Source organism: Parus major, chromosome 5, assembly GCF_001522545.3.
Source record: "Parus major isolate Abel chromosome 5, Parus_major1.1, whole genome shotgun sequence".
Taxonomy (NCBI): domain Eukaryota; kingdom Metazoa; phylum Chordata; class Aves; order Passeriformes; family Paridae; genus Parus; species Parus major.
This window is the reverse complement of record NC_031774.1, coordinates 1,445,966-1,466,529: the sequence shown is the minus strand read 5'-3', so window position 1 is coordinate 1,466,529 and position 20,564 is coordinate 1,445,966. Positions and strand designations below refer to the sequence as shown.

Below are 20,564 nucleotides of genomic sequence, written 5' to 3'. Positions count from 1 at the left end.
CACCAGCGATATTGTTAAGTAAGCTGCTTCTTGTTTGTATATCCATCATATATTTCATTTCAAAAATCTTATCATGTTTATTTTTCTGTCTTTCTGAGCACTGATAAATCCTTGACATTCAGTGAGCTTACAGGTGATGATTTAAGGGGTGAATGATCCCAGGTAAAAAGGACCCTGCAGGGTCCCAGATAGGCTCAGGTCCAGTGATGTTTATCAATGAGTTTCATTGATAATGAAATCAATCAATCAATGAGTTTTATCAATCAATTTACCAACAGAACAGCTACTGTAATAACAACTGGTCTATGCTAACTAATAATTGAACACAATCCCCAGAATTTATTCTAATTTAGGAGAGTATTTCTTAAGTGTGACAGCTTTAGAAAAGCCACAGAAATATTCCTCCCAAATTCATTGGATTGTGTGCTTCGGTTATTGTTAGTTATTAGAGGATACCATTAATTAGTTGAGTTGGATTGGATGACCTGGTTTGCTGGGAAAGACAGACTTATTAGAAAGGTCAGTAATTTATACTACTACAAAAATTCTTTTGTTCAGCCCAGGAATGACCTAGTTTTGCCTTTTCTTTTATATCTCTATGCAACTCAGAGATGCAGAAAGTAGGGCAGGAGATACTGATGAGACATTTGCCCAAATAATGTGGCCAGTTGCTGTCAGGTTATTAACTAAGTTCTTATTCAAGAGGGAACCAGTTACAAAGCTATAGTGCTGGGGGAGAGAGCCTGTGCACAAGCACAATCATCTGTTAAATACAGATATTCCTACGAGAGGGGTGGTTTACAGTTTGCATTGCTTTTCATCTGACATTATTATTATTGCTTTGCAGATATCTTAAACTGATTGCTTTGTGATGTTGAATTAATTCATTGTAGTCTGGTATTGAGATTGGTTTTAGACTGTGGAGGTGATAGCAAAGGATGAAAAAAAATATTTTTCTATAGTTATAGCAAACCAAACTGTTCTGTGTGCTTCCACTGCATATTCTGAAGTGAAAACCTCTTTGTTTTCTGTGTCTCTTGTCAAAAATACGAAGCTTTAGTGTGTCAGTGTAGTCTATTCAAATGGAAAGAACCATTTAGATATATTTTTTTTTCCTTTAGAGCCTCATCTTTTTCCAGTGCTGTAGCTGTTCCCCCTGGCAAGTTCCAGCTACATTCAAAATACTCAAATAAGATGGTCTGATAAGGTTGCCTTGTCTCTTAGGTTTTTACTTATTTATAGGAAGAAATGTTTAAGTGGTATTTAGAAGAAATAATTACACAGGGAGTACAAAATATATTTCTTACTGGTGTTTCCTCCCTCCCTGCAACCTGTTTTCATGCTATGGGTCAGGACTTAACAGCTCTCAAGAGTGACTGGCTGAATAGTGGCAGGCTTCTAAATCTCAAATCAAGTGCTCTTCAAAGCACCTTACTTCACTTGAGATAAAAACTTGAGGCAGTTTTTTTTTCTATCTGGCCTATTCATCAAGTATAATCTACTGAATTGTTGACATTTCTAAACACTAAAGGGATTTTAAAGATCTTATTGCTCTAAAGAGACTTACTTGTAGTACAGAATAAAGAAGTGAAATGAAAAAAATACTGACACATGAAAAGTACAAAACGAAATAACTGAAAGCTGAAAGCAAATAGCTATAATTTGACATATAGTTTCTTTACAAAACACATTTTTTGATGTAGGAATCTGCTCAAAATGTTCAACCCTCCCCCTAACTTTCTGATAAATAGCAATGTTTATTTAAATCAAAATTAGCTACAAAAGTCTTGCATTTAATGTGATACCAGTTTCTGTCATTCATATTTAATATATTTGTTTTCATTTCCACCGAGACCTACTGTCTGAAACAGAGCTGTTTAAAAAGAAATTAGTGTGACCTGTCTTTTAACCTTTCCCCCTTCTCATTCTGTGTTTAAAGTTCCTTTAAAAGCTTGGGTTTCCCAAAGGGTGGGCAGAATCACCACTCGGTCACCAAGGCAATTTTTCTCTCCTTTTAATAAGTAATATTAATCACTTAATAAAAATATGCAGCCATGAGCTTTCTAACCAAAACAGGTTAAGCCAATACTACAGATATTAAATAACACTTTGGGGATTTCTGAGGTCTAAAGATTATTTGGAAGTAACACTAGAAAAAAGCTTTGTTACCTGGAATTTTCAGCTGTAGCCCTGAGTCACGGGGGATTAGTGCTGAAGAGATATTAGAATATGAATTATGTAATGTCTGCATCCTTACCTGGGAGTTACAGGAACTGAACATACTTCCTATATCACTGCCACTTTCAGGGTGAGGAGACAGTGATAGCAGAAATACCTTTTTATTTTTCCTCTTCTGACCTGCTTTTTGCCTTAGGATGAAGTGTCTCCCAGTGGCATTTGCCACTGCAGAGCTGAAGTTTCTATTTTATGAAAAGCTGCAAAAATAAACTGGTCAGCCCTGGTTTGTAAATGTGCAGAGTCTTGTATACATTTATCTGTCTAAATGATACTTGTTTTTAAAACAGGATAGTAGGAATAACTTGCATTTACACAGTCATTCTTGACTTCTTTTGCAGTGTTTTAAAGTGATTGAATAATTTGTGTTCCTCCACATATAAAAATAAAAAAAACAGACCCAGAAATCACCTGTAAGCAAAGAAGAGCTTGTCCATGCATGAAAAGCAAAATAATAATAATAGTAATAATAATAATAATAATAATAATAATAATAATAATAATAATAATAATTAGTAATAGTAATAATAAATATTTTAGAATATTTAAGAATAATTGGTAATAATTCATTATAATTGATAATTTTTAAAAATAATAAATTTTAACATTAAAAAAAAAATAAAAAGTACAAGAAACTCCAGAAAATTAGTCTGCTTCAAAGAGCTATTAAATTGTTGCTATCCCTGAAGCTTTACAAATGTGATAATTGTGTTCTGGTCTGTGTAATGTGTTTGTGCACCAGGTTGAGGCACTTCCCTGCTGCTGAAGCCCTGGTGTCTGGAGGAGGGATGGGTGGGCAGTGGAACAGGGGTGATGAATCTTCCCTGTGGGCAGTGCCTGCTCCGGGTCTGAACGCCCAGAAATGCTTCACAGCCGTGCTGGGCTGCCTAGCAATGGAAATTTTCTAATTCCAGCTGACTTTAAAAAGTAAATACAGAGTACAGGGCTGTTCCTGGTATAAAACAATAACCCCCCCCCCCCCCCCACAGCTAACATTTACTTTTTGAGCTGGCAAGCCATCATTGAAATGGAGATTTGCCAGTGTGAGTTGCCTGTTTTGGGGCAGAACCTTTCTGGGAAGTGTTGGATCAATCTGGATGATTTTATCAAGAGGCAGAACACATTTTATCAGTCACTTGCTGCAGTTGCACACCCCCAATAATGGGTTTTAAAGGAGGGTATTAATGAGTTTTCTGAGATGTGACAGGAACTGAGACAGAAGCCTGGAAAATTACAGTGAGCTTTACTAGATAGTTTTGGATGCAAACTCAAATATTTGTTTAGGTTTTCAATTTAGCTGAAATTTTAGAGGGTGACAGTAACACTGTAATCCTGGAGCAGATGCTTCTGCCCCGAGTGCTGTTTCTCCTTCCTCCTCCTCACATACACAGCTTTTGTTTGAACACTTCTCAAGCTTCCCAGTAGAGAGACTCAAGTTGTTGTAGAGTATCTTGGGCATCACCAGCAAGTCTGGAACCTTTCCAGTGAACCATCTGTGGTGTGATACGAAATCTGTACTCCGTGGCACGTTGCAATGTCATTCAAAGAAGGAGCAGACACTGCAGGCACTGATTCAATGAGAAGCTTCATGGAGTTGTAGGACTGAATTCCTCCCCTTGACCTTTTAGACTCCAAGTTAAGAATTTGGTTTCAGCTGGTCACTCGGGTTTCCTGAATAATCAGCAAATATGGACAAGCACTTGCAAGGAGGAGTCATCCCAGCCTGAGTCTCTAATGTAGGTTAGACTGAATGGCTGACTTGTGGACAGCTGCAATTAGGCTGAAAGAATTTGTCAGGGAAGAGAATGTGGCATTAACATCAGCATCCAGCCAGGCTGTCCTGAGAGCCCTGGAGTTACTCACATTGCATCACGGGGCCCACGCTCCTCTTACGTAAGCTCAGGGAGGAGATACCCAGCAAAAAGAACAGATCCACAGGAGAAATGTCCCTGCTTTGGACATAGATGATAACATCAGGCTCATGAACTACTGCTTGAATTTAGAACAGTATTTCCCTTCAGGATTTAGACAATATATTCCAATCTCAACTCTAACATGCCTAGATTAATATATCTCTTCCTCCATCTTTCCCTTTCTTCACTCCATCTTTTCTTCAGCCCTTTGTCATTTAATTTCTTTCCCTATGGCTGTTCTTTTTCACTCATCCTTCTAGACATTACTTTTTCAGTTAGAAAGAAAAAAACCCCAAAATTTTGGCATTAATACAGTATTTGTATATCATAAATTTTTCCTTCTGCTTGATATTTTGTCTTTTTTTCCTTTCTGCCCATTTTGTGTATTCAGACCATAAACTCTTCAAGACAGAGACAGTCTTTTAATTTGTGCTTGGTAAGAGCTGTATCAGCATCCCTGTAGTGTGCTATGTAAATATTTAGTCCAGTTCTGCTTGTGAGATTACCACTGGTTTCCCTGAATTTTGGATCAGACAAGAAGTTGAGCACCTGCAGTCCTTGGGCAGCCTATGACCATTACTGATGGATCCAGCCCTTTTTTATAAGACAGGAAACCTCTTCATTATCCATAATAGATAATTATTCATTATCTATTCACAGCTAGAACATAAAACAGGTCTGTTCCTTGGATATGTGATTAAGGGCAATTCATGGTGCCAAGCACTGGGAATTCTCAGGTGTCAGAGAAGCCAAATCTTCCTGGTATTTTTTTGTTTCACTTGAGTCCCTTCACATGTAACAAATCCACATGCTGGAATTTTAATTTGGAATTTGGACAACTGTCTGTACTTTCCTGCCACTGAAAATAATGACTGGAGGTGCACATCCATAAACACACACATCTCTACTCAGTCTGCAACTGGAACTTCTTCAGCCACCCAAAATACCCCAGGGATGCATTTTACACAAACATGTACAGAATTGAATTGTGTTGGTACAAATAGGTCTGAACAGCAGCCAGTGTTATAAAAGTAAGCTTTAAATTCAGACTCAGCAATACAGATTTCTGGTCAGAAAACAGAAATTGTACCATGTGGCACATCCAAACAAATCAGCAGAGTTTGAATTGAATTCTCCTGGATATTATCATATCCCTTCTGTAAAGCAGATACACTGAAAAGAAATGTATTTTCTGAAATAGAAAATGGATTTTTTGCAAAATCTATCATAAAAGGAAGTAGGTTTATTAATGGCTCTTAATTTTGCCACGTGTCCTTCAAAATGCTGTTCAAATAATCTCTTTGTACTATTGGAAACCCACAATAAAACTGAATCACAGTTCTGTAAATGAGGTGAAAGTGAGAATTGCCCTGGTTTTATTTTACATTCTCTAAGTGATAGAAAATAAGAGTTTGTGTTCAGATATTCTCAGTAGTATTATCTATCCTTTAGCAAACAGATTTATATAGGTAGAAGTTTATTTCTCAGTTATTCTTACTGGAAGCCTTCTCTCAACACCTTTTGTTAGCAATAGTTGACATCATGATGTTAACTTTTTTTTAAGTTGGTTGTGCTTCAACTTAAAAATAAATAAATAAATAAAATAAAAAATAATAATAAAAGAAATAATGATAATAGTAATAATAAAAGAAGTTAAAAAAGAAAATAAAAAAATTAAAAATTAATAGGACATGCATATGGTAGATGTAATCATTTTAACATGACTTGACATAGTTTTAGTTTCTTAAAGGTCAATCACAGTTACCTGAAATGTAGAAAATTTTAGGATGCTCTTTTTAAAATCAAGTCTTTTGTTCTTTATGACCAATTTAGAAAATGGGTGTATTCCTGTGATCTAACAAATGGTGATGTAGTGTCAATGACTATAGCAGAACAAGAATAAACTGAATTCATGTCCATTATACAGAAAAACAGTTTTATCTCCTGAATTTGTTAAAATAGTGAGCAATCTGCAACATAAAAGATTCCCAGTGAATGGTTTAAGAAGGGTTTGTGTGACACTGAAATGGAGCTATAAGAGAATAGTTTGGCTCAATTCTCTCCACAAGATTAAATATTGTGGGTTGTGAGACACCTTCATTATTTGTGAACCAAATTTCACAAAAACCATGAGATTTCTGCCTGACACAGGTCTAGGACAGTTGATTTTTCTGTTCCTTGATGAGAGAGCTAATAATTCAGTGGCCAAGTGCTTGTTGCTTAGTCATTGAGAAGTGAACTTACATTAACTCAGAAGTTTTATTCCTGGGTGGCAATAATAAATTTTTTGTCTATTTTCATGATGATATTTTGGTATGTAATTGCAAAGTAATGTCAATAGAAGTGCTGTGTCACTCCAGTAGACTACATATCCTATAAAAGAGCATTAATTTCATCAGAATACAAATATCTGGTGCCCCTCAACTCCTGAGCTTGGCAAGAGAAGAAGCCAAAACTTGTAGTAAAACCTCCATGTCAAATATTTGAGAAAAACTTTTCTATTAGAAATTCAGTTTTGTATCTTCACATCTTTGTGTTTCTATTAAGACCAAAGGTAGAAATTGCTGCTGGTAATTAAAAGTTAGGTGATAATAAAAAGCCATGAAGGGGAAAACATCATGCAAGTGGTGGATTGAGGGCAGGATAAGCAGGAGAAAACAGTGCCAGGAACTTGGGCTTTCTGCCACAATCTATTCCCATTCTGTCTTGTAGGGGTTTTATGGGATGGGGAGAGTTCTGCATCAAAGAGAAGTAAGTAGGATGTAAAGCTCCCCAACTAAGAGTCTGCATCTTTCATTTTCCCAGCATTCCTAAAATTCTTCTCCCCATCCCCCTCTTTGCCCCCTAAACCAAATCCCTTCGGCTTTGGAGACTTCAGTCTTCATGGAGTTGTAGCAAATGGAAGTAGAAGGGATCTAGAGAGGTCATTAACCCATCTCCCTGCCCCAAGGCAGGGCTGCAGCCATAGTAAACTAATAAGCTTTTTTTTTTTTTTGGTCAAAGATCCAAATAAATGAATTGTAAAGATTTTTGGGAAGTTTGGGCCCAGTTGTTATTAACAGAGTCACAAGGTTGGCTTCAGCGAAATTACCTTAATATGAATCAAATTAAGAACAAAGTATCACCTCATTTTTAATGAGATTCAGTGATTATGCAACACTCATATTATTATGCAATTTTTTGCTACAGAATTGCACTTTAAATAGGTACAAAAATATAATAATGATTTTAGAGTAATATACAGAATTACTTGGGGTTTAGATGTATACACTATGCATATATCTGCTTATCACATTGTTGTTAAAAGATGTTGTATTCTTTATTGCTTAAAGCACTTTACAGAATACATGATTTTTGTAGCCCTCTCTAAAACAATCTAAAGTAAGATACACTTGCTAATATTTTTGTATAGTACTATTTTCAAAAATAAATTGACCCCAAGCAAACATAGCCCACTGGAAGTTCCTGGAATAGCCATGATGTGGATCTTTACATCCCACAAAACCATCAGTGAGTATTTGATCCTCTGTGCTCTGTATCCCTTCTGAGCTGTCCTTTTACATAATCTCATCTTCCACTTCTGCCTTTTTTTTTCCCCCCCATTGAGAACAAATGAAGTAATTAGAAGTTTTCTTCAGGCACAGGGAGGAGCAGACACAAAGTATGTAATAAGTTTTGTCTAAACTGTTTTCCTTTCGTAATGCATGCCCTAAAGCTGTGTGCTTAGCTGGCTTCAGTGTAATTGTTCCTACCCTGCAAAGCCTTCCGGGCTGCCCAAAACAGAGCACCACAACTCACACCAAGCCCCTTCCCTAACATCCTTCTTCCACAGCCACTTCTTGCTTCAGCCACTGAATGAAAATTAAGAGTTTGATTCAGAAAATCCCAATTTTGAACCTCCCTGACAGCCTCTGTAGGTGAAAATATTATGTGATCATGTAATTAAACACGCTGTAACAATGCAGATACACAAGTAACTTTGCACAGAGGAAGTTTACTCCAGCATTCCCTTGCTTTTCTCTGATAAACTTTATCATCCATTGATATAATTTTTAAGAAGTTATCCCAAGGAGAATGATCATAGGATCCTATTTTCACTTTCATGTTTACTTTTCCCACATTATGACCATTTTGCCTTAAAATACTGTTACCATGCCAGCTTGCTCTCAGCTACAGAAAGTTTTATGCTTCTGGAATATTTTAAATTATTTAAAATCATTTTATGTCTAGCATTTAGGCCTGGGATGGGTTTTTGCTGGCCTGTGAAAAACCACCTGTTTGGCACACTCAGTGCATTCAGTTTGACTTTTCTCTAGGCATTTATCTGCTTTTAGGAGCAAGGGATCCATTGCCTGTGCCCACAGCTGGGGCTGGGGAGAGGGGCAGGAATGGGAATGGGAATGGGAATGGGAATGGGAATGGGAATGGGGATGGGAATGGGAATGGGAATGGGGATGGGAATGGGGATGGGGATGGGAATGGGAATGGGGATGGGGATGGGGATGGGAATGGCAATGGGAATGGGGATGGGAATGGGAATGGGAATGGGAATGGGAAGCAGTTCCAGCAGGGGAAAGAAGGACAGATGGGTGAGAAGAGGAGGAGAACAAAGAAGGGGATGAGGAACACAAGGGGTGGAGGCAATGAAGGGTAGCCTGGTGCTGAATTTGAACCTAGGCTTTAGGAACAGGAGCAGAGGGTGGAAACAGAGGCAAGAGAAGCACTGAGAGCAGGAATAAAGAGCTTGGATGCAGAAAGCTGAGACTGGGGACTGCTGATAACCAGAGAAGAGACATTTTTATCACAAAAAGCAGTTGTAGGATGGAAGGCCTGGACAAGGATTGGGATTGCTAATGTGAGCAAAATCTGATTCTTAACCAGACTGATCAAAGAAAGAGAGCTTGAAAGGAATGGAGGTCAGAGCCTCAGAAATAGTAGAGGAGTCTGTCCACCAGAAAAGATTTTGTGCTTAACTGGGACTTTAAACATGATTGTTTCTCTTTGGTCAGCAGATATCTGTGAAAATGTGGTGCTGGTGTTCCAGAAGGATCACAGCCTGTCCATACCATCCCTTACTGCCTCAGTTCACGTGACCACAATGTCCCTGTTGGTGCTAAAAATAAGGGCCAGTTGCTTAATCTATAGATGTCTGTATAACACCATGCAATTAATCTCCTTTTTATTTAATATTCCTGTGGCTTAACATTTAGAATATTTTTAAATGGTGTTAAAATCTTTCTTAGGATTAATATTTTCAGTCCTGTATATGGGTACAGAGAAAATTTCTCCACACAGGAAATGGAAGGAGTGATATTTTGAAATATCATTCAAAATATCACAGGGAAGGTGTGTGTGTGTGTCCAGTGATTCAGGTCTTAATGACAGGGTAATACTCAGCTGTTTTCAAAGGACTCTGGTGTGGTTTGTTGTTCAGAATACATCTGATCTGAGGATGAATGTGGAATATGCAGTGAAATGTGCTTCCTGCAGAACCAGCAATTTTTTATAATGTTTGAAAGTTGGGATTGTAGAGGAATGGATTGTAGAGGAAAGGATTGCAGGGGGAATGGTCTCATAATTAAGACATGGAAGGATGTAATGGAAGGTATGATGTGTGTCTCTGCCAATACCAGTGAACTTCTGTGTGGTCATGTTGCTTCAACACAGCATTTTTGTTTCAATGCTCTTATTTTGTGTCTCTTGCTTTCTGAGTACCTGACTTGGGGGCTCTTGAAGAAGTACCAAGCACTCAGCTGCAAATGAAGTTAGCATTTAAACATGTGAAATTCTGTAAAATGCTAAACAGTCTGCAAAAGCAAGTCCTAACTTCCTCAGATTCTGTTTCTGAAATTAATAGATCCTTTTTCTATGTGTTTTATATACCTCGATTCCCTGTCTCTAAAATGGAGGTAACTTTGCTGCCTTCTCTCACAAGAATATTAGGAAAATAACACCATTGGTATTTGTGAGGCATTCAAGTGCTATATACTGACATGTGCTATTGAAAAGCCATTCTGCCTTCAGAACAAGGTCTGAATAGTGTACAATAAATATGTCAGAAAAGTTCAGAGTAAACAGTGACAAGAAAATAAAATACTGAATAGCCAGTCACTAAATGAGCACTGTGCACCCTCTTCACTGAAGAGGATGGGGAAGAAGAGTGTTTGCCTGTATAATGAAATTCTGTATCATAACAAACACATCTGTAAAAGCCTAACTCACCTCCAATCTAAGGATCTTTAATTTTTGTCCTTTTCCTATCTAAATCTTTGCAAATTTATAGACATTCTTCTGTCAATTTTCTGTTTAGAATAAATATTAGCAGATGAACACGGGCTTGACATAGAAGACTTTTCAGGTTTCTGACCACACTTTTAAGTCCACGGTGCTGTGGCAGGGTTTGCAGTTGTTCCCTGGCTGTGATATTTAGTCAGTCCCTGCCTAAGATGAGTTTGCTGAGTCTTGGTTCTGTTTGCTCTTCATCACCTTGCTCAGAATCCATTTGGTCAGGGCACGGAGATGCCAACAGGGAGCAGGAGAAGGGTTGGATCAGCTCACTCGTCTCTCCACCTCCCACATCCCCCTGCCAGCCAAGCACTGTACACTTTTTTAGAAAGAAAATGCAATTGAAAGATCTGCCAAGTGCTCCCCTGTGCTTCCCAGCTTCTCCTTCTCCTCAGCTTTTCCGTGGTTTCAGCCCTTCCCGTGCAATCCGCACTGAACATCGGCTCTTCCCAGTTCTGCTCAGCAGCCAGGGGAGAAAGGCTCGTGCCCTGTTTGTGTTGTGTTGAGGCAGAAATGAGGAATCATGGGCTGCAGTCCACAGCCACAGCCAGGCTTAACCTTCCTTGGAGAATGGGAGAGCTGTGAGTGAAGGATTCTCTGCCACAGCACTGGTGTCATGCAGTTCCTGCCTGGTATTTACAGGGAGTGGGGCTTGAGATGTGGGTTGTGTTTCACAGGCAAAATGCAGTCAGTAAATACACACCTGTCTCCTGTTGCAGCACTGGGGAATGGCATCTCACCCTGGGCTTTCCTGCTCCTCATGCATTACTTCATGCATTTCCTTCCCTTGGAGAAAATAACAACACAGTTCTTCTCCCAGCCAGGGGTGGCCGGGGGTGGGAAGCCCTTGGGAGCATCTCCCAAGTTAAACCCAGCTACAGAGTCTCAGAACCAGCAAGGAATTCAACAGTCAGCTCATTGTAAATTCAAAGATTTCCTATGCTTTTTAATCAAATTCTTAGGATACAGAAGTTCCAAAAGCATTGAAGGAAAGGAAGCTGTGTTGATGTGTGGCAAAAGCAAAAATGCAGCAAAAGCTGATAATAAGGATAGTCCACACAGCCTCCTAATACAGTTTTGCAGTCACTGCTGTTCTCCTGTTCCCTTCAGAAGCGTGTGCATTTTAAAAGAACCACCCAGTTTAGCCTTTGCCTACTAAATCTTTCAAGAAATACGCTCCTTCCATGATACCAGTTTCATAAATTATTGCACTGTGCAGAAGATGCTCAGCTGCCTCATCTGACCAGCTTTCAGTGCCTCTCTGGGTCCAAAAGCAAGCCAGGAATTAAGCAAGTAAAGCCTCAGTTTTACATTCATTTTCACCTTAGTTTACAAAAGCTAATTGTCATGTCTTTTATATATCTCCAGTATAAAGGACCCTCAGAGGGAAGGTAGAAATATTTTTGTCAGAGTTGAAAAATAAGGTTTATTGTGCAAGGACCATGTGCAAGGGCCATGTGCAGCCATGTAACCTCTGTTTCTCCATCTGTAAACTGGATTTAATGTTCCTACAACTCACTGGGGAGGGCAGGCTTTGATTAACATGTATGATTGCCTTATACAAATGCAACTACTGTCACTGCTTGGCTTTATTAGCCACTAGCAATATGAAGAGGAAACATGTAGCAGAGTAATGTGCAACCAGGGTGAGCCCTCTCCATCTTTTGACCATCATGTAATTTATTTTCAGACTCTTGTCACCATGTGTGCATATTTAAAATAAATCTACACTTATTCTGTAGCGCTGTAGAAATCAAATAATTTGATGTAGAGGCTGACATGCAGACAAAACACTGGTTTTTAAAGGGAGAATGCCCGTAGATATAATTAAATACCTTCAGCAAATTTGTATTTTGTTTAGAAAATTTTCATTAGGAAAAAAAAAAAATCTATTCCAATTTACAAAATCCAATATATTGAAAACATAAAAAAACTGTTGCCAGGTCAGCCTAGTGTCTGGGAAGTGTTTTATTTGTGTGGGTAAACACGGATCAGTCGGGAGAAGGACTGCATTTCGAAATACGCAAAACCAATTCTACCGCATTTATTTTTTCTTCTCTCTGTGTTTTTCTCTCTCTCTCTCTCTCTCTCTCTCCCCGTCTCTCTCTGCCTCTCCCTCCTGAAAATCTCCTGCCACAGCGGCTGCATTTGCCTCCAGACTTGTCAGACACAGTGAGCCGTGCGAGCAAACAGGATCTGGCAGGATCCGCCAAACTGCTGAGCTCAGGATGTGGCGCCATGGCCATCGGCAAGAAGCACCTGGACTTCTAGTGATTTCTACTTAGCAGCTTCACTCTCATTTATGTGACACTCTAATTAGGAGTGTTAATGACTTATATAAATATTTTTCTTAATGATTTGACCCAGCAGTCTTTAAAAAATAAATGTTGTTATATGATGCCTTCCTTTTCTTTTCCTTTTCTTTTTTTTTATTATTTTTTTTTTATGCCCTGCTTTCTTTGTACTAATTTTGGTCTTGTTTGGATTTAGCTTCTGTTGTGTTGGGTCCTGCCATTGTTCTGCTCCATTGGAAACAGGTTGTATTTTGTTCCTTTCCTTAAAATACAAAAAAATTGCCGTTACCCTTTAATTTCTAATTTATTTTTTTTCTACATTAAAAATAAAGGGATATTTTTCCCAAAAGAATTTTTTATATACTTTACATATAATATTTTGTATGAATAATGAGTTTATTGAAATAAAGGAATGGAACTAAGCAATTCATTGTCATGTGTTATTCAAACAGCAAACTACACACTTTTTAAAAAAACATTCATTTCTGTAATTGAAATACCATTCTTAAATTTCATGAAATCTCTACACCATTTTATAATATATGTAACAATAAATTTATAATATGTAAGATAATTTTTATTTTAATATGCCAGTAATTGAGGATGGGGGGGGTTTAAATCAGAATATATTATAGATAATTACTTTGCCTTATGGCTTACTACATGCATTAAAATGCACTTGAATGGAATTTCCTAACCAGAGAGGAAAGAATTGATTTCCTTATGTAGTTCAAAACAGTAATCCTAAACAATTGAAGTCAGCACTATGAAATTATGTCAACAGACATAATTCAAGATTGAAATTCAAACCGACAGCTACATTAATGCTGGGAAACCAGAGGAGTGCATTTGAGCTCGGGGAAGGATATCACAGCGAGCTGGTCTAAAGCAGGGCAGAACACACAAGTAATTCAGGCTTTTGTACCCTCAGATATACAATTTGTGAACTTCTAACTGTTCTGTATCCATCCCTGTGTCTCTCTCATCAAACAAAGGAACAGTGAAGCAAAGCTGACCTGGGAATTAAAGTGGTTTGCATTCTTTCTTCTGAGGCTGACTTCCATTTTGAAAGGTAATATCTTCTTCTCTGCAGAACTTCCAAGCCACCCAGCTGTAAGATTGCATTACAGTTTCAAAATTTCGTCTTTATAATAGTGTATTACATGGCTGGAGTGAAATTGAGTCTTCAAAGAACGTGTTAATAGGATGCAATAATGGTAACATATTTTGATGGGTTTGGAACCAAGACTTGGGGAAGTGGTTTGCTTTTTTTTTCTTTTTTTTTTTTTCTGCAATCCAGGTTCTACTTTATTTTTTTTTTTCCTCTTGACAACGCTGTGTAAAACAAAGACATAGCTTTTAAAACTGTCTAACTAATATGATGAATGTCAATCACTTAAAAAACTCCACTGTAGCATAAACACATACTGTATACAGCTTTTATTCTGAATTAGAATAATTGAATCAATGACAGTGATTTGCCAGGATGTCAAATCTATCCATCATATCCTGTCACTACCAGTTTATTTTTTGTGATCAAAATCAAAAAGACTACTATTTTGTCATCAGCTATTTCATTAGTAGTAACAATCAGGTTTTCTCTTCTATATTTTTTAGATATGCCTGTTACATTTTTTATTTCTAAAGACACAAATCCTTTTAAAATCTTTTCAAAATAAAGTTTCGGAACAGAACTGTCAGTTTAGTGAAGAAAAAAGACATCTACTTTCCTATGCCAACATATTTAAAATATTATCATTGATGTCTCAAACATTTTTTCTCTTTTTTGTATTATGTGTAACACTGAATGGAAGTTCTCATTAGATACATAATTGTGCCTTTTGAAAGCGAGAAATAATTTAAATACTTAAGATAAAGTGATTTTTAACAAAGGTGAAGTTTTACATAGGATGTCTTTTTAATGTAAATAACACAAAACACAGCATTTCTTTGTGGGATGTAAAGTCACAAGACATATACATTGCTGCCAACATATTTAAATAGGTCATTGACTTAAAATACAGAGGAGAAAATATCCTGGAATGTCACAGTCCCATTTCTAGTTAAGATATTACCTGAAAATTGTGGGTGAGCAGCGTGTGCATCCCACGTGTGTGTCTGTCTAGATGTCTGCCCTGTGCATCTGGAAGGCTTCAGCTTCCAAAACTTCAGCAGGCTGATATTAAAGCTGACAAATGTTTTGAGTAATGAAAGGAACTCCTTCTACAAATCTGCATGAGTTTGGTTTTTTCCCTGAGTCACTAAAGGTGTTTTGTAAAGTGTTAGAGAATGCAGGTGGAACAGAGTTGTTTACCTATGACATGGAGCAAAATTTCTCTTCTTTTCTGCCAAAATCTCCTATCAGTGACATGTGACAGTGTCTTTATCCAGCAAGCTGAGGGGTGAGACAGAGCTCTGGGTGAGCTACCTGATAGCAGGTAGAGAGAGGCTAGATATGGGGTAGATATGGGGTAGATATGGGGTAGATATGGGGTAGATATGGGGTAGATATGGGGTAGATGCAGTGTGGATAAAATAAAGATTTCCATCATTGCACCAACAGCAGTTCTGACTTGGGAATGCAGAGAAATGTTTACCTGGTGATTTTCTGTGCCTTTTCCCCACAGCCACTCTGTGCCTGTCGAGCTCCTGTGTACAAAACATCCTCCTTCAGTTCTGTCTTCCCTTGACTTGAAGGCAAATATTTAACTAAGGGGAGCAGCTCAGGTAATCGAGGAATGGGCACAGCTTCTTCTGACAGGCTGTGGCAATGTGCTACCAGCTCCTTTTGGCATCTCCAGAGGCCCCTTGCTGGCTTGGGCAGAAAGTCTGGGCCACCCTCACTCCTGCTCAGAGGGCTCCTCTCCACAGAGATTGCAGAATGAATTTTGTTTATTGCAATTTTTTAAGCAGCACTTCCTACTTTTTAGCAGGCTACAAACTGAAACCACCAAACTCAGCAGGGAAACAATAGATTCATCCCAGTGAAGACGTTCCCAATTCAGCACAAGAGCCTGATCTTTACAGAAATTGTGACACACAGTCAAGAAAGCAGTAATGAAATTTAAAACGTTGCGCCTTTAATATGTCAAATAAGAATTCTTTATATAATTTCTGTTGTGTTGAGGTTTTCAAAATATAAGTATTTGGAACATGAGAAGAATATTATCATAGATAAGTCTTTTTCTCTGTTTGTAAAGACATTTCAAAAGCAATTTCCAGGGTGCAGCTGAATTCAATTTTATGTAACAGTAGCTACAAGCATCTGGAAATGGGCATTCAGCTACTCCAGATTTGATACCTGTGGTAGTACACAACTGGTTTGATATTTAAATTTAATATTAGGTAGTGATGCTGTTGTAGTACACAACTGGTTTGATATTTAAATTTAATATTAAGTAGTGATGCTGTTCCAAACACAGCTTTTGGGAAAGTTCAAAAGCCTAACTTAAATAATCTTTTACCATGCCAGTACTGGAGGTGCTAATGAAGTTTCTCTGAAACCACAAGGTTGTAACACATCCCAGTAAAAATGAGGCTGTACTACAGGAGCTAAACTCAAACACACACACTCACATGTATTAAATGAGTATTTATCCAGGATCATATATTAGAAATTTAGTTAAAGTGTTCTTCTTTTGCCTGTGCTGGAGAAACATCATAACTACAGAGCACAACAGGAATAAGAAAGATGTTTTGATGTCTTTAAGAGATGGTGGAAGCAAGTCCTATCTCCAATGCCATCTCCTGGGATTTCCATTTTCTCTTGTGAGCTGTGTGAGTGCATTTCTCATAAGACCTGCCTGCATTTCTTTTTTTTTTTTAATCACATGGTAGTTCTTATTCAATAATAAATGTACCTGTGTAGAAGAAAAGAATGAAAGTGAATCCTCTTCATCTTAGGAAAAAAAAAGGCATCTCACATGGTGGGGGTGCAAAAAAACCAAAATTCCACCACTCTTTTTTCTTTTTTTTTCAGGTTTTATTTAATATAAGCAAATGTTAGACCCTTTTTCTTTACCCAAAAATAAATGAGGAAAAAAAAACCAAACCTGTGCATGTGAGTAGATGGATCTTCCAGGACTGCCAAGCATCCTGGAGCATCTGCTGAAAACTTGGCTGCTTATTTTAACTCTGCCTTTAAACAATATTAAAAGTTATCAGGCACATCAAACTAATTTACAGACCTCATGTTCATATCAAAACAAAGACACCTTCTGTGTTTTCAGCATTTTATTGCATGAGGATTTTCTGGACCTGCAGAACTTAATCTGAAAAGTCTTCCAGAGAAGTCAGTGATAGTTTAGACCAGGAGCAACCTGCTAGGGTAAGGTCCAGAGGATCTTTTACAATTTAGCAGATCTAGAGAATTTTTAACTGCATATTTCTCTATATATTTAAAAAAAAAAATAAAAAATAAAGAAGTATTTTAATGTCTTCTGGCACTAAAGATAAATATAAAACCCAAAATATAGCAAGATTTTTTTTAAAAAAAATGTCTTTATGCTGGCAGAGTTTGACTCTGAATATTCATACCCTCAGAATGTTCTCAGCACTTAGTGTCAGAGGTATTCTTTTAAAAATCATGAAATTGGTGAATTTTGGTGTACTTCTTTTGAAGTCAGGTTGAAGCAGATGCACAAAAGAAAGCTCTTGCTGGAATCTCACAGGGCTGGACTTAGAGAAGAGCAGAAAGGATAAATGGATTGGATTTAGGTATGAAATCAAGCTGTTTTCAGTGCCTGTATTTTGAGATAGTTTATTACACAATAATAATTGTGTAATAAAGAGCTGTAAACCTGTTTAAAATCTATTGCTCAAGTGAAACATTTCAGCAGTTCTTAGAATGCATTTATTTAATGCAAAGTAAGTCAGAGCTTCTACTCATAGGCCAGGTCTGTTTGTGCAGGGCACCATTCTTGGCCTGGAACTTGCATGACTACAAAACAAATTTGGCTTCCTGACCTGTTTTAAGTCAGTAGGACAGGGATAATTCTGGCAGGGCTCAACACCAGTTCTAGCTCTGCTGTCTGCAGCTGCAGCACTTCATTCCTGACCAGGGAAGTTTTAGTGCATCCCTCTCCTTCCTGGGAACATTCAGCATCTCCATGGATCCAGCAGGCACAGAACTTGTCAGACACAAAGGTATCTCAGCCATCCATCTGTGTAACAAAACTCCTGCCACCAGCTTGGCCTTGGAAAAGATGAGCTAATCACGGAAACACAGGATGGGTCAGGCTGGGAGGGACCACAGGGAGCCACCTGGTCCAGCCTCCCTGCCCAAGCAGGCCCATCCCAGGGCACGTGGCACTGGACTGGGGTTGGAGGATGGTTTTGGAGTATCTCAGTGAGGCAACTCCACAGCCTCTCTGGGCAGCCTGCTCCAGTGCTTCATCAGCCATGTAGGAAGATCTTCCTCGTGTTCAGGTGGAGTTTCCTTCGTGTGCCATGGCTTGGCACCATGGAAGAACTGACAGACACTGGCAGGGTCTCCTCTCAGTCCTCTCTTCTGGAGGCTGAGCAGACCCAGCTCCCTCAGTCCATCCTCATAAGAGATGCTCCAGTCCCTTCATCACCTTTGTTACCCTCCACTGGATCTGTTCCAGGAGCTCCTCGTCTCTCCTGTGCTGTGGAGCCCAGGGCACAGCACTAATAAATAAAACAACTCAGCCAAGACCAGATAGGGGGTGACTGAGAGAGGAAAGCATTTGGAAGACTTCTCCAGCATGATGAAATTCCCATTTATGGTTCTTCCCAGCCTGTGTCCAGGATAGTTCAGCAATTTTGGAAAATTACTGGAGTGAGAAGAATTTTGACAATACAAGGATTTTGACACTCATGGAGACAGTGGAAGGTCCAGCTGTGTGGGAGATTGTGTGGGAGCTTCCCAGGAGCCACCTCAGAACCAGGGGCTTCATCCCAACTCGCCAAGGTTCATGGCTGAGGAGCTTCAAACATCATTATCCATTCTCCAACTTCAGACAAGCAAATAGAACTTGTCCCAACAAAACAGAGGGAAAGAGGATGGAAACACAGAGTGGATGGAGCCACAATTACTCCAGGGGAATTATTTTGCAGTCCTTGACTTTATAAGCCTCAGTGAAGTTTTAAATATACCCTAGGCCAAACAGGTGTAAACCAACAGCAGTTCACACACAGCAATTGAATCATAACTCAGAAAAATCATTAGAGCCAACAAAAAAATTAGTTTAAATAAGAATCTAAGGGTTTGAATATGTACTTTGCAAAGTAGCAATGTTGATTTAAATTCAGAGAAATCAAAGTGGACAACTTGCTTCTTTAAAAGCAAAAAAAAATTATAAAATTTAAATGGCAGGGTTTTTACTTAATCCAGTCTGACGGGGGAGTTTTAAAAATAAATAAGCCCTCCCCTGCAGTATTTGAAACACAAAGCTGCAGAATACAGGCTGAGTATGAATCCAGCTTTGCCAAGTAAAATCTAAAGGGTAAAACATAAACAGTTACAGAGAGAAATGCAGATTTTCTTCACTCATTGTAAATTAACATATTTATCGTAACAAGATGAACATATTTATCTGCTGTGTGCAGTTCCAGGTAAATCAGAGACCTTCTGTTGCCCTGTAGGTAATTTCTGTGGAATAACTGTTTATAAACTTCTCAAAATCCATTGGTGTAGGCTTGACCTGAAGGAGGTTATCTGTGAATCTACAAACTCCTCTGGTGCAGCTGGAAAAGCTTGTATGTCCCAGGAGAGGAAGAGCTGGAATTTGCAACCCTCACCAATTTTAGCTGCCAGAGAGTACGTGAGGTCTGTCAGGTGCCTGGAGGCAACTGCAACCTCTGCTGGAGGATTCCAGGCAACTTACAGCTCCTGTCAGGCACCTGAAGGTAACAAGGATCCTCCTGGGTCACTCAAAAAACCTCTGCTCACCATCTGACCCATCTGCAATTTGACGTAGGCATTGAGGCTCCAGCACCAGAGGCCTCTACCAGCCCAGCAAAAACAGTTTCACGGCCCTTTGTGGGGGCAAAGCAGCTCCAGCACTCAGCCCACCAGCACCAGACACACATTCCCAAAATCAGGACCCTCTCACCAGGGATATAACCAGGAAGGAACAGCACAGAAGGCCCTGAAGTTCTCAGTGTGCTAAAACAGCCATCAGAGGTCCAAAACTTGAAGGAAAGCAGGTTTCTTGGAGACTTCTCTCCAAAGGGCCACCTTCCAAAGAACAACAGGCAGCTGGAGGTGTCATGGAAATCTACAACACATCAGCTGTACATATTAACAGACTGATCAAATGCTGTGAGCTTTCATTTCTGCAGAGCCTGTGGAAACACCTTCATCTTCCACAGGATCACTTTTACAAACTGTGAACTATACAGGGTAAGCTACCCTAGCTGTCTGCTGATACACTGGGGGTTTCTTTCTTCACATCTACGAGAATGCTGGGGGAGGAATTAATTTAAGATACTCTCTAAAGCGAGAACTTGCCAACCTGGCTCCTATCCAAGCTGTACTATCTTTACTACTCTGCATCTCCTGCAGGTTCCTCCAGCCTCTGCTATTTACTCAAAGACTGTGCACGTGGCACAGAGCTCAACTGGTGAAACTGAGGACAAAAGCAAATGGAAATTAACTGGGGGGGAGAAAAAAAATATGTAAAAGAACCACATGTTTTGTAGTGCTGTTGTGACCATGGAAAAGTGGAACAAATTTAATCTTTAGCATAACTCTAAACTGCACATATTACCCAGAGAAAGGGGAAATAATGTATTTTAGTCAGTAATACCAGAAAAATCAATTAAAAATTAAAAAAAAAATAATTAGAAAGCCAGACACCTTTGGCCATTGAAA

The 20,564-nt window shown here is 38.7% G+C and overlaps 1 protein-coding gene across 4 annotated transcripts in view; it reads left to right on the top strand.

Annotated features, from left to right (window-relative positions):
- ELP4 (elongator acetyltransferase complex subunit 4) overlaps positions 1 to 13,149 on the top strand; it is a 136,285-nt gene extending 123,136 nt beyond the window's left edge. For 2 of the 4 annotated variants that reach the window (XM_015631213.3, XM_015631211.3), the window contains one exon: positions 12,573 to 13,149. In XM_015631213.3, coding sequence (XP_015486699.1) covers positions 12,573 to 12,704 — 132 coding nt within the window. In that variant the 3' untranslated portion in view covers positions 12,705 to 13,149. The remainder of the gene's footprint in view (positions 1 to 12,572) is intronic. The other 2 variants (XR_004497753.1, XM_015631216.3) reach the window with 2 other exon arrangements.
- The last annotated feature ends 7,415 nt before the right edge of the window (positions 13,150 to 20,564 follow it).